This window comes from Mytilus galloprovincialis, chromosome 1, assembly GCF_965363235.1.
Source record: "Mytilus galloprovincialis chromosome 1, xbMytGall1.hap1.1, whole genome shotgun sequence".
Lineage (NCBI taxonomy): Eukaryota > Metazoa > Mollusca > Bivalvia > Mytilida > Mytilidae > Mytilus > Mytilus galloprovincialis.
In genome coordinates this window covers 111,778,915-111,793,938 of record NC_134838.1, presented here as the reverse complement: position 1 = coordinate 111,793,938, position 15,024 = coordinate 111,778,915, and the positions used below count along the sequence as shown (strand labels likewise).

Here is a 15,024-nt window from a genome sequence, read left to right as displayed (position 1 = left end):
AAACTAAGCAAAATGAAAATGGTACATAAATTAACAAAGGACTACTAGCATTAACTGATGTGCCAGATCTAGACCTTAATGTGCATGTTTTTCATTTATAGAACTCCCAATTTTTAACTATTTGAAAAATGGAATAAAATTCAACACAGGACTGAACAGAGCATAGTATAATTCTTGTTATCATAAAGCATCTATAATACTAAAGTAAGGAGGTCCCATTTGTTAGCCGTCATGGGGTAAAAACAACAAATCAAAGAATTCAACTTTATATATAACTAATATAGGACAATGGTGTTGATTAAAAATTACACCACTCCAGACCCTTTTTGTTTTCCACATAATTAATATTGCCAATAATTAGCAAGTTCCTAGGCGAATCCGATACCGATACCAAAAGTATATTCACCTGTTACCTATTACCTTATCTGTACGTTCCGCATCTAACAGGCTCACCACCAAACAGTGTATTTATGATTTGCTACATACACAGGTCATAATCAGAGGGTTGACACTACTAAATTCAATCATAGTCACATTGTTTCCTATTGTAGCATTTTAATCCGTATGACTTTATAAGATGATGATTTAAATTAAGGCGTAAAGGTAGATTTGTTGCTTCCAATTTGTTAGCCAATGCTGTTGATTAAAATTACTCCATTCCAGGCCCTTTTGTTTTCCAAATAATTAATATTACCAATTATTGATAAGTTCCAGGTCGACGGGTTCAAACAGAAATATTTTAAAGCAGAGAAAACTGTGCATCTTATAATCAGCATGACTTTATCAGATACTTAAAATCCAGGCTAAATTAAGGCTTTCACATAGTTATATACTTTAATTCAGTCACGGACCTGCGATATCACGGGTGTGTTCTAGTACATTCTATAAATGTTTACTTTTTACATATTGAGACTTGTCTCATTGACTCATACCATTTCTTCTTATTTCTATATTCTATTGCTGATGTGGACATTTGTCTGGTATGTACTTCTATCTATACACAGAATACCTAACGGAATACATTGTAATGATTCCCATAACTACAGCATGATTAGGACATATCCTCATATTGTAAAATACTGGTATAGATTTGAAAATCTTACAACTGAATTCAGTCTATTGAAAGATGCTTATAAATGCAGCCAAGAGCTTCACAAATCTAACATAACTTCTTGGTTCTCATTTGTTAAAAAAGTATTAGAAGTTTTTGAAATTAAACAAGAAGTAAAACATTTCGGACAATATAAATTTTTGAACATATCTAGTAAATTAATTCACACTAAATATATTAGCAATTGGTATGCTAGCCAAAATAAAGCTTCTGATGGAAAACTGTTTAATTATGTGAAATTTAAGCAGAATTTTGGTTATGAAAATTATCTTTCTTTAATTAAGAACTTTGATTTTAGAAGATCTATATGCAAATTACGTATTTCTGTTCATAAGCTTCAAATTGAAGTTGGTCGTTTTTCAAATATTCCACGAAATGAAAGAATTTGCAAAAATGCTCCTCTGGCTGTGTTGAAGATGAAATCCATTTTTTAACTAACTGAGAAAATTTTAAATCAGATAGAGATGCTCTCTTTGACTTTGTTTGCCAAAGAATTCCAAATTTTTCTATACTTGATAATCAGCATAAATTTATTTATTTATTAAACTGTGAAGACAATCAGGTCCTTAATGCTGTTGGTAAATTTATTAAAGTGAATATGAGTTAGTAATTGTATTGTAACTGTATGTAAAAAATTGTTTGTATCTATGTATCTATGCAAATCAATATTCTTTTGCCTTATTCATGTATGCTCTGTATGCCCCTTGTGGGCCCTTAATTGGAAATAAAATATGTTCTGTTCTATTCTGCTGGATAAGTAAATGTAGATTTTCTAAACCAATATCTATTATGCACTCACAGATATGTTTAACCCTGTCATATTGTCTTTTTGCATGTCCTAAGCAAGGATCTTAATTATCCAATGATTGTTGTTCATTGCTGTTTCTGATGATTGTTTTATGTCTATTTTTGCAGAAATTTTGAATTGTTTCAAACTTTGTCCTTTAGGCCCAAAAATGACCTTTAATTGTTCACATCTTTGTCTTTTGATCTTAATAAAGTTGTTTTCCCATTGGTAATCCTACTGCACCTCCTTATTAATATTTCATATTAATGTAAATGAAGCATGTCTAACATACAATACAGTGTGTCATTGTGCATGAGCAACATCAAACCAAATGTCAATTGTATGGTATAAGTGCTTCTTTAAATATCAAATCCAGATAGAAATTGTTTTATCATTATCTTGTTAACAATTGATGCCTTACTGTATATAGATGTTGTACACATATATTTTGTTTGTTTAAGAATGTCTATTTTTTTTTTTATTTTTTTTTTTTGTACGATACAATTTGCGTTTTATTAAAAATTCATAAACAAAAAAAATCAAACCTTTAATTCAAAATACTTTAAGGCTGAGAGTAAAAACTAACATTCATAAATAGCCTTAAAAAACTAAGCTAGCCCTGAAGTAATCATGTTTTTTGAAACTTTAGGACATTTGTGTACTCTTGTCATGCATTAGCAATCCCAATAGTGTTTTCATTGTGTTTTGCAGGTATAAATAACACAACTTTGAAAGAGCTTTACTTACCTGTAAGTATTTTTACATGCCACACAGAAGAAGAAAATGTTATTTGTTCAATGGTTTTTATTCTTAACAAAATACAAATTAAACAGAAGTTACATCCATTTGAGAATATCAAAATAAAAAAAATACTAAAATGAGTTTATAATACAATATTAATTATTTCACTCATTCTTTCTATTCAATTTGACAATACACATATTTCAATGACTTATATTACTTTCAAGTATTTAGTCATAATCAATTTTCTTACATTAAAAAATCAGAAAAAAATCAGAAAGTTAACATTTTGTCATATATGATTATTTATGTAATTTTTATTACATTATATGTATTATTGCTGCCTTTTTCAAAATTATGATACGTTACAATAAACATTTCTTAATGATCGACGTTCTTTACAATATTGCATGTTGGTGTCTTTTCACAATGTCATTTTTCCCACAACTCCTCCTATGGAGGTGATGGATTATTCTAGCACAAAGTATTTTATTTTTGCTTCATTGCATCAGGATACCCCAAATACAGCTTCCATGGCCTCTGTCATTCCAACCTCTTTCATGGCCATTTTTACTGTGGATATTGTAGCTCTGTCTGGATCAGTTTCCTACAATTAAGATGAATTTTTATGATTTTAAAAATAGAAGTTACCTTAAACATAAAAATATTTTAATGTTACAGCTTCATTCAGTTCTGTCATACTTGAAATACTTTTAAATAAAAAACATTTGCTTGGTGATGTCAATAGTAAATATGTAGCATATGCAACAAATGAGGGCATTCAGTATTCAAAAACTAATTGTCTTGGTCAAGATTCTATAAATTCAATAATTTTAAACAATACAGCAGTAAATTGTTTAATTATAGATTTAAAACCAGTACACACCTGCCAAACAGTTAACATTTTCAATGCTCTTTCTTGAGTACTTTCATTTTCTTTTTCAAAATAGGAGATATCATCCTCCTGGAAGTTTAGTTCCAAGCCAAGTCTCTTCCACATACTGCCAACCTGTTTTGATAATTCCTCAATAAGCTGGGGTGTTAAAGCATCTTCATTGATTTCATCATCCTTTCCTTTAAAAATAAAGCAAACTTTGATTAGCAACTTCACACATAATATCAAATATATTAGCCGATGCAAAGGACCAAGGTTACCAAAGTGTCCCTTTTGATTTATTAGTAAGAGAAAAGTGCTATAAGACGTGCTATAAATCTGCAAAAAAAAAGACAATTTGTTTCCCTTACAGATAGGATTTTCCTCCTTCAAATACCCAGCTAGTATACTTGTCATCAAGGGTTGTATAAACTGTATTGCCAGTGTTGTCTTGTGGAAACTGTGAAATGATTTATTAGAGATACGTTATAATTCAACCAATATGTATTCACCTTGCATATTTATATACTGATTAAAGATGTACTGTGGATTCATTATTTTTAAGATATCAATTTTCGTGGATTATGTCGGTTAATAGGTGAACCACAAAGTTTGATATTTAGTGAATAACAAATTTTCAATATGCTTAAATTCAGACTTTGGCAAAACAATAAAATAGAAAATCCATGAAAATGTCAGTTTTGCTCAATCAATGAAATTGGTACCTGGCAATAAAAATAAGTCAATCTACAGTAGATGTAATAATATAAGTAAATCTACAGTAGATGTAATAATATAAGTAAATCTACAGTAGATGTAATAATATAAGTAAATCTACTGTAGATGTAATAATATAAGTAAGTCTACAGTAGATGTAATAATATAAGTAAGTCTACAGTAGATGTAATAATATAAGCCTTTTTTTTTTTAAAGTATATTGAGTTATCATGAAATTCTTATCTAGGATTACATGAATATACTCAATGAACTGACAGACAGACATAATGAACGATATGTTTGTTTGCTACCACAATAATTATATTCATACCGAGAGTTAAGAAATTGTATGCTAATAATATCAACACAGACACACACACCAACATTACCTTGGTCTCCACTTTGTCTGAGATCATTGTCCTCCTGAGATTCCTTAATGGCCTCTTCCTCATCACCAATGTCTGTCTTTACTTCCACCTGGTTCTCCTGTATTGACTGGGAACCAGTGGTAGGATGGATTTCCTTTGCCAATCTATTTAACATCATTTCTAGGTACTGTGGCTGAGGTACAGCAGGAGTGTTTGTATGTGTAAAGAAGTGAGGACTCCTCCTGGCTAACAATCTTAATGACTTCCATTGGAATATCTGGTCATTAATTAACCTGCAATGATGATAATCAATTATCAGTAAAGGGTAATTCTGTGTTACTTGTATATATATATTGAAATGACATAGCATAAATATCTCACCTGCTAACATAATTATTTTTAAATCAATAATATCAGTATTGCTATGGAAATTTATTATTCATAAAGAATTTTTATACCACATAATTCATTGTTAACCTGTCATGTACATTTTCTAGGAAACAGATCTAAACTGTCAAGCACTGAGAAATGGACTATCATAAAAAAAAAACACTTTAAAACCTAACCAATGGAAAGGGAAACCAGATATAAAATATTTAACACAATCCTACATTAAAAAGAAATATTTAACTGTTAAATAAATCTATGGTGACATTTATCATAGATACATATGGACCATAATTTGGTATTCGGCCTTTGGTTTCTTTTTGTATCCTTTTTTATAAGTTCTAAAACTTTAACTTTTATTCTGTGGGTTGTGTTGGTGTTAGAATAGTATTAATGGAACAATTGAGTTTTTCAAGAAAAAAATAATACATTTTGATTCACCGTTTACGTGACAGGAAACCAAACAGGAAACCTATCTTTATTTTCTTTATTTTGCACAATATATTTCAAAAGACATAAATGAACACCATTACTAGTGTTACTTGCTTCATGTTCATATTTAAAATCTATTTTCAATGTTAAATTAAAGTTTTTTTTAAACGCGACAGGAAACCATAAGAAACCGAAAGCATTTTTTTAGTTTTATTTTATTGCAAAATCTGCTTAAAATAATCTGAACAGTATACTTTTTCTTAAAATCCATCTTAAATGTAACAGTATTATAAAACTCCTAAATATGTGCTTGTTTTGAAAACAATTAGTACAAGTTATTCAGAAATTTCCATATTTTCTTCATTGATACAGGATACCATAATCGTTGCATCTTGATGTTTTAGCCAAAAAAATGTATTTATATTTGGTTTTGAAATTCCAGTTATATACAATTTATTCCAAATCATTGGCAATGTAAAATTCTTTAAATCCAGTAAAGAAAAAAACTTTTAACTTGGAATTAAAATCTTTAAAATAGGCACCATGTGATACTTGAGACCTGTACACCATCTACATGGTTTCCACATTTTAACCTACTTTAGTGGGCTAAAATCAATAAAGTACTTCCTTTCAAGTCATGCATGGTAAAAGTTTACTTCTCCTTTGACAAGTTTATTGCGTTTCTGAAAAGTGTTTGCAGAACATGAATAAAAAAAAATAATTAAAAATTGTGACAAAGATACCAACTTTGTACATTCCAAGTGTAACGGTATATTAACATGTATTTTTTATTAAATTATCTTTATTCACCTAAAATATCCAGTAATATTTACTGCTGAAGCAAAATCAATCTAACGAGCATCGGCACAATGATAAGAGACGTAATGTCTATTGAATTTTCCAAGGACCCTTTACATCGTTATCAGGAAACAAAGTGTGTTATAACGTCTGTCAAATCTGAAATCGATTTTGTCAAGTCATTGGGCATTTATTTTCACACAAGATCGTATGTAACATTATGCACATAGGAAAAATAATAGACCCCCGGCGCAATCTCTTTGAAAATTGTATTTTCCTTTTTTAAACAAGACGAAACAAGTCTACAGATTATGTTTGTTAACATCCCGTTGGAAACAAAAACAATGTTTAGACCTAGTATTTCATACATCCGGCCGTAAGGGCGTGATCACATGTTAGTCACATGTTTCACGTATGACCGGAAATGATTAGAACTTAACGACAAAAACAATTTTAATAAAAAAAAGGAAATAACTGGACTTCTGTTTCGTTTGAAATGTAACGCATAACGATAACGTCATTTTCTAACTTAATTATTACGAAGAACAAAACTAGAATGTAAATCATCTCTGATTTACATGTTTGAACATCTCGCGAGAGTTCATATTTACATATTGTTATAAAGAATTCTATTACAACAAAGCAGATTACATCATCTAAAATTTGCGTTACGAAATTGGAAACCAAAGTAACGCTAGTGTTCTTACACCTGCTACAGAAATACTTATAGTTCTCGGCATTTTCTTCTGACTATTCTTATTGGTCGATGTTCTTTATTATTTGAAAGCAAAAGTTACGAATTTGCCGATGACGATTATCTATAAATCAGTCAGCGTTATGCACTTCGGAAGCGAAAAGTAACGCGAGAAACGACACAAAAATACGGTCGTATAATCTTTAAAATTTGTTAATTTCAATTTTTTTTCTAGGGAAGAGTAGCATACACTTGTATGTTGATAAAAATAAAGGCATCTTTAGATGTAGTTACAACTTTTCTTACAGTAATACACATTTTTATCACTTTTCTATAGTTATAGGAAACGAGCCCAATAGCAAATTATGGTCCATATAAGAAACCTCCTTCCTAACTTAACATTTTAATTTTCTACAAATGTGAACTATTACAACAGACATATTACAAATATAGCCAATTTTTCTTTTTTCATGGCTTACTAAATCTAAAAAGAAAATTAGTTTTTTGAAATTTTATTCTGGAGGGGGTGTTTTAAAATAAATTCAAATGGGTTCCCCAGATTTATTAATAGGTTGTTTTTATTTGTAACTTAGCTATACTGGTGTCCAAATAAGAATATCAGTATGGAAAAAAGGAAAAATAAATTCTTCATTCAATAAAATGTATATTTCTATTTAATTAGGAAATATAACCAAGTTTTTTATACAGGCAAAACCTACTTATATTGGTCCTCTATCATGGCCTCTGGATCATTTTGATCTATTGCGTCACTGAAATAGTCCTCTAATGATGGTAAAAAGACTCTTTTCTCATCTTTACAAGCATCCATATTATCTGGACTCAAGTTCCATAATCTTGTTAATTCAGCACTTCCCATCTTCACAAACTTTCCACCACTTGCTTGTAAATCATCTCCAACCCATCGTCTTTTTGCTCTATAAAGGTACATTTTTTCACATGTGTGGTGAGTTTGGTGGCTTATATAAATGATTCAAATTAATAAATTCTTCCACAAGGAGGCATATTAAAAATCACAGTACATATATGTGAACAAACAAGCAAAGTTTGCAAAGATTTATATGTGCATGTCCCTATTCAAAATCAAATTAGAGGTTGTCACCATATTCTTTTTTTTACCTTTCTAAGATTTTGATATTGACATCAATTTTTAAAATCATTTACATCTAATTTACACTCTTCTGAGGTTACTGAATTTGTAATAAGTTTTGAATCTTGTTTATTAACATTTTCAAGACATCTAATTATATTCCCATCTAAATAATTAAAAAATTGTGCTATTCATACTTTGTTTTATGCTTAGGATTTTCTGACATGGGCTCCTTTTCAAAACTAGGACAACTATCGTTCTTCCATTTATTCCAGAATTCTTCACGAGTCAAGGTATGCTGCAAATATAAATAGTAGTAGAGTTAAACAAGTAAAAACAAATGTTATGTAATTTAATAAAGGAATAATTGATGCAAGCTATACTTTATTGTAGTTTTGATATGAGTGGGAATTATATTCGTGATTATTTTTGCCCGAGTGATAGTGAGCATGGGTTTATTCACAAAGTGAAAGAAGCATGTTATATTAGAATCAACTATAAGTTCCATCAGCATGTATTTGCACCAAAAGTCTATTCTATCTTACATGGCGCTATATGGAAATAAACTTGAAAACAAGATAATTCATGGTTCTTTCAATTAACCCTTTAAATTTTAAGACTGTAGGTTGCTTAATATTAGAAATCTTTAAATGGATGTTAAAGTTCATAAAAGTTACTTTTATGTGATGCTGCTTTACTTCCTTGTGTATCTTAATGCCACTGTAAGTGATTGTAAGTTTTTCATGTATCTGAAAACTAATCTCTGACGTAAAATTTTATATGTAAAATGTGTGTCTTTTGGTGGCTGTGATGCTTATTTAGGGGAAACCAAGAAAACATCACAAAACTTCTCTTAATCTCTGACACCTAAACACATGGCTTACTTCCACAGTTTTAGCAAATGAATCCCCATCAGGAGGAGTCTCTCTGATCAGCTGGTAAACTTTATCCTGCGTTGCCTTTGTCCAGGTTAGATTATCTTCACTTAAAACTTGGCTGGAACTGAACATAAAAGTTACATACTAAATCAAATTAAAAACAACTTTAAATCATTTTTATTTAATGTCACGGGAACTTTAAATAACAAGACCATTAAGTAAGGTTTAGATTTCATCATTATAACCAGATGCTCCGCAGGACGCAGCTTTATACGACCGCAGAGGTTGAACCCTGAACGGTTGGGGCAAGTATGGACACAACATTCAAGCTGGATTCAGCTCTAAATTTGGATTGTGATTAAATAGTTGACACAGCATAGGTTTCTGACACAGAATGAATATGGTCTAATGAACTTAAAATATTTTTTTTGCCTTTGAGCAATTCACTATGCTGTTGAATATTAATCCTCTCAAAAAAATGTTTGAAGAAATTTTCTTTCTATTTATGAAATCTGAAATGAGAAAAATTTAATCCCCTACCCCCATTTTTTTGCACATCCCCCTTTCCCTTTTTCCAAAACTGATCTCAATTCAAATTTCTAATGGAGTTTGCAACAATAACTGCTCATTTAAATACATCATAAAATATTAAAATGTAAAATAAAGTGCTTGTTATCACTGAATGGTAAAGATTGTTTTAATTTATCAGTTGGTAGTAAAAGTGAATATACATTGTATATTGTATAAAACAATGATTTAAGTTGATTCAACTACTATTCTGGACAAAGAAAGATAACTCAAATTGAAAATTTCTTGCTATTGCACAATATTGTGCAATTAGATATTTCTTGCTATTGCACAATACTGTGCAATTGAAAATATTTGCTATTGCACAATACTGTGCAATTGAAGATTTCTTGCTATTGTGCAATACTGTGCAATTAAAAATTTCTTGCTATTGCACAATACTGTGCAATTGAAGATTTCTTGCTATTGCTGAATACTGTACAATTGAAAATTTCTTGCTATTGCACAATACTTAATATAATAATTTTGGATCCTGATTTGAACCAACTTGAAAACTGGGCCCATAATCAAAAATCTAAGAACATGTTTAGATTCAGCATATCAAAAAAGCCCAAGAATTCAATTTTTATTAAAATCAAACTTAGTTTATTTTTGGACCCTTTGGACTTTTATGTAGACCAATTTGAAAACGGGACCAAAAATTAAGAATCTACATACACAGTTAGATTTGGCATATCAAAGAACTCCAATTATTCAATTTTTGTTGAAATCAAACAAAGTTTCATTTTGGACCCTGATTTGGACCAACTTGAAAACTGGGTCAATAATAAAAAATCTAAGTACATTTTTAGATTCAGCATATCAAAGAACCCCAAGGATTCAATTTTTGTTAAAATCAAACTAAGTTTAATTTTGGACACTTTGGACCTTAATGTAGACCAACTTGAAAACGGGACCAAAAATTAAGAATCTACATACACAGTTAGATTCGGCATATCAAACAACCCCAATTATTCAATTTTTGATGAAATCAAACAAAGTTCAATTTTGGACCCTTTGGGCCCCTTATTCCTAAACTGTTCGGACCAAAACTCCCAAAATCAAACCCAACCTTCCTTTTATGGTCATAAACCTTGTGTTTAAATTTCATAGATTTCTATTTACTTATACTAAAGTTATGGTGCAAAAACCAAGAATAATGCCTAGTTGGGCCCCTTTTTGGCCCCTAATTCCAAAACTGTTGGGACCTCAACTCCCAAAATCAATCCCAACCTTCCTTTTGTGGTCATAAACCTTGTGTTTAAATTTCATTGATTTCTATTTACTTATACTAAAGTTATTGTGCGAAAACAAAGAATAATGCTTATTTGGTGCCTTTTTTTGGCCCCTAATTCCTACACTGTTGGGACCAAAACTCCCAAAATCTATCCCAACCTTCCTTTTGTGGTCATAAACCTTGTGTCAAAATTTCATAGATTTCTATTAACTTTAACTAAAGTTATAGTGCAAAAACCAAGAAAATGCTTATTTGGGCCCTTTTTGGCCCCTAATTCCTAAAATGTTGGGACCAAAACTCCCAAAATCAATCCCAACCTTCCTTTTGTGGTCATAAACTTTGTGTTAAAATTTCATAGATTTCTATTCACTTTTACTAAAGTTAGAGTGTGAAAACTAGAAGTATTCGGACGACGACGACGCCGACGCCAACGTGATACCAATATACGACCAAAATATTTTCAATTTTTGCGGTCGTATAAAAACTTGAATGCAACTATATGCCAAATTCATGTAGAAAAAAAAAAACATTTTAACAGTTAAAGCTCCCATCATTTAGTAAAACTTATAGATTAAAATACTTCAGAGAAAACTAACAGATTGGTAATGTTTGGAACAGTAGGATATTTAAACAAACACATCCAATGGAGCATGGTGTAACAAACTGCAGAATTGAAATAATCTTCGTCACTAAACTTGCATCTATCCATAAAATTAATGCCAATGGTTCTCACATGAATTTCAAAATGGCATTATACATTTGCAGTTGAAAGGAACTGAGGTATGTAATTATGCACACAAAAACCATTTTTAATCATAAGGAAAGCAAAAACCATTAAAACAACATTCCAAAAATAAAACTGGCTGGTCTTTGAGGGTGGAACATTTACTTAAAGAAGGACTCCATTGACTCTGGGAACATTCTACAAAAAAGAACACAAGCAAAACATTCACAGTGAATGAATATTTGCAGCCATTTGAAACAATGTAAGGTCTAGAAATATTCTACTCAAATATCCATACAACAGGACCAGCTCAAACTTTGCCAGGAAAAAAAGACAACCAAGAATTCACCCCAGACAAGATAAGCATTTCATGAAAACACAAATGAACTGTAATATATAAAAGTTACCTTTTAAATCTAACTTGAGCAGTAAGATACTGGAAGAGGATTAACATCTGTACTAAAACATATCTCCTGAAGTTACTGTCATTTAACTGTAAGTCTAACAACTGAAAAATAATATAGAGGATTAACATCTGTACTAAAACATATCTCCTGAAGTTACTGTCATTAAACTGTAAGTCTAACAACTGAAAAATAATATAGAGGATTAACATCTGTACTAAAACATATCTCCTGAAGTTACTGTCATTTAACTGCAAGTCTAACAACTGAAAAATAATATAGAGGATTAACATCTGTACTAAAACATATCTCCTGAAGTTACTGTCATTTAACTGTAAGTCTAACAACTGAAAAATAATATAGAGGATTAACATCTGTACTAAAACATATCTCCTGAAGTTACTGTCATTTAACTGCAAGTCTAACAACTGAAAAATAATATAGAGGATTAACATCTGTACTAAAACATATCTCCTGAAGTTACTGTCATTTAACTGTAAGTCTAACAACTGAAAAATAATATAGAGGATTAACATCTGTACTAAAACATATCTCCTGAAGTTACTGTCATTTAACTGTAAGTCTAACAACTGAAAAATAATATAGAGGATTAACATCTGTACTAAAACATATCTCCTGAAGTTACTGTCATTTAACTGTAAGTCTAACAACTGAAAAATAATATAGAGGATTAACATCTGTACTAAAACATATCTCCTGAAGTTACTGTCATTTAACTGCAAGTCTAACAACTGAAAAATAATATTATAGTTACTGTCATTTAACTGCAAGTCTGATAACTGTAAAATAATATAGAGGATTAACATCTGTACTAAAACATATCTCCTAAAGTTACTGTCATTTAACTGCAAGTCTAACAACTGAAAAATAATATTTTAGTTACTGTCATTTAACTGCAAGTCTGATAACTGTAAAATAATATAGAGGATTAACATCTGTACTAAAACATATCTCCTGAAGTTACTGTCATTTAACTGTAAGTCTAACAACTGAAAAATAATATAGAGGATTAACATCTGTACTAAAACATATCTCCTGAAGTTACTGTCATTTAACTGTAAGTCTAACAACTGAAAAATAATATAGAGGATTAACATCTGTACAAAAACATATCTCCTGAAGTTACTGTCATTTAACTGCAAGTCTAACAACTGAAAAATAATATAGAGGATTAACATCTGTACTAAAACATATCTCCTGAAGTTACTGTCATTTAACTGTAAGTCTAACAACTGAAAAATAATATAGAGTATTAACATCTGTACTAAAACATATCTCCTGAAGTTACTGTCATTTAACTGTAAGTCTAACAACTGAAAAATATTATAGAGGATTAACATCTGTACTAAAACATATCTCCTGAAGTTACTGTCATTTAACTGTAAGTCTAACAACTGAAAAATAATATAGAGGATTAACATCTGTACTAAAACATATCTCCTGAAGTTACTGTCATTTAACTGTAAGTCTAACAACTGAAAAATAATATAGAGGATTAGCATCTGTACTAAAACATATCTCCTGAAGTTACTGTCATTTAACTGTAAGTCTAACAACTGAAAAATAATATAGAGGATTAACATCTGTACTAAAACATATCTCCTGAAGTTACTGTCATTTAACTGCAAGTCTAACAACTGAAAAATAATATAGAGGATTAGCATCTGTACTAAAACATATCTCCTGAAGTTACTGTCATTTAACTGTAAGTCTAACAACTGAAAAATAATATAGAGGATTAACATCTGTACTAAAACATATCTCCTGAAGTTACTGTCATTTAACTGCAAGTCTAACAACTGAAAAATAATATAGAGGATTAACATCTGTACTAAAACATATCTCCTGAAGTTACTGTCATTTAACTGCAAGTCTAACAACTGAAAAATAATATTATAGTTACTGTCATTTAACTGCAAGTCTGATAACTGTAAAATAATATTATAGTAAGAGTTTGCAAGATAACAGTAAAATATGCAAAAAAAATTATACATGAAACTGGATACAATACTGGTATTTAACACTTGATGTTAATACAAAAACTAAAGAGCCTGAGTCGCTCATCTCGTGACCTTGGTCTATGTGCATATTAAACAAAGGACACAGATAGATTCATGACAAAATTGTGTTTTTGTGATGGAGATGTGTTTGTAGATCTTACTTTACTGATGATTCTTGCTGCTTACAGTTATCTCTATCTATAATGAACTTGGCCCAGTAGTAGCAGTGGAAAATATTTTGTAAAAATTTACAAAATTTATGAAAATTGTTAAAAATTGACTATAAAGTGCAATAACTCCTTAAGGGGTCAATTGACCATTTTGGTCATGTTGACTTCTTTGTAGGTAAAACTTTTGGTGTACATTATTGCTGTTTACAGTTTATCTCTATCTATAAAAATATTCAAGATAATAACCAAAAGCTGCATAATTTTCTTAAAATTAGCAATTCAGGGGCAGCAACCAAAAAACGTGTTGCCTGAATGGTATGAAAATTTCAGCGCAGATAGATATTGACCTAATGAACAATTTTATCCAGGTCAGATTTGCTCTAAATGCTTTGGTTTCAGAGATATATGCCCAAAACTGCATTTTACCTATTGTACTATTTTTGCCCATGTCAGACATATTGGTTCCCAAGCGGGGTCATCGGACACATTTTTAAAACTGCATATCCTAATGATGATTGTGGACAACTTTGGTTAAATTTATCTTAGTAGTTTCAGAGGAGAAGATTTTAGTAAAAGTTAACGACGGCGGACCCAAAGTGATGAGAAAAGCTCACTTGGCCCTTCGTGCCAGGTGAGCTAAAAAACATGAAACTTCATGGTCAATTCCGATATATTGGATAACTTAGTTCAGATATCCACAGTACATTCAATATGGTATTGCTGAATGTTCACTTACCTTTTCACTTGTTAAATATTTGGCAAAGAAACTTTTTGTTTCCGTTTGTCTTTTTTTGTCCAGTTTTCGTCTGGACGATTTGTTGTCATCAAGTTTAGCACTAGCAAAAGCCTTCAGTACTGCTTCAGAATTCTATCATAAAAAACAAGTGATATAAGTACTTAAAGAAATCTAATACAGATAAGGTTATCAATAATATATTAAGTAAAAACCTTTCTATCTTGTCATTGATCAGATTATATTCAACAAAAGTACTGTTATTCAGTACTC

General features: G+C 30.4%; 1 protein-coding gene across 2 annotated transcripts in view; it reads right to left on the bottom strand.

Moving 5' to 3' along the window:
• Positions 1-2,684: 2,684 nt before the first annotated feature.
• LOC143051808 (THO complex subunit 1-like) overlaps positions 2,685-15,024 on the bottom strand; it is a 23,286-nt gene continuing 10,946 nt past the window's right edge. For both annotated transcript variants that reach the window (XM_076224764.1, XM_076224774.1), the window contains 8 exons: positions 14,755-14,886; positions 11,831-11,931; positions 8,902-9,019; positions 8,215-8,315; positions 7,629-7,844; positions 4,620-4,891; positions 3,526-3,713; positions 2,685-3,246 (listed from right to left, as the gene is read on the bottom strand). In XM_076224764.1, the coding sequence (XP_076080879.1) occupies positions 3,148-3,246; positions 3,526-3,713; positions 4,620-4,891; positions 7,629-7,844; positions 8,215-8,315; positions 8,902-9,019; positions 11,831-11,931; positions 14,755-14,886 (1,227 nt within the window). In that variant the 3' untranslated portion in view covers positions 2,685-3,147. The remainder of the gene's footprint in view (positions 3,247-3,525; positions 3,714-4,619; positions 4,892-7,628; positions 7,845-8,214; positions 8,316-8,901; positions 9,020-11,830; positions 11,932-14,754; positions 14,887-15,024) is intronic.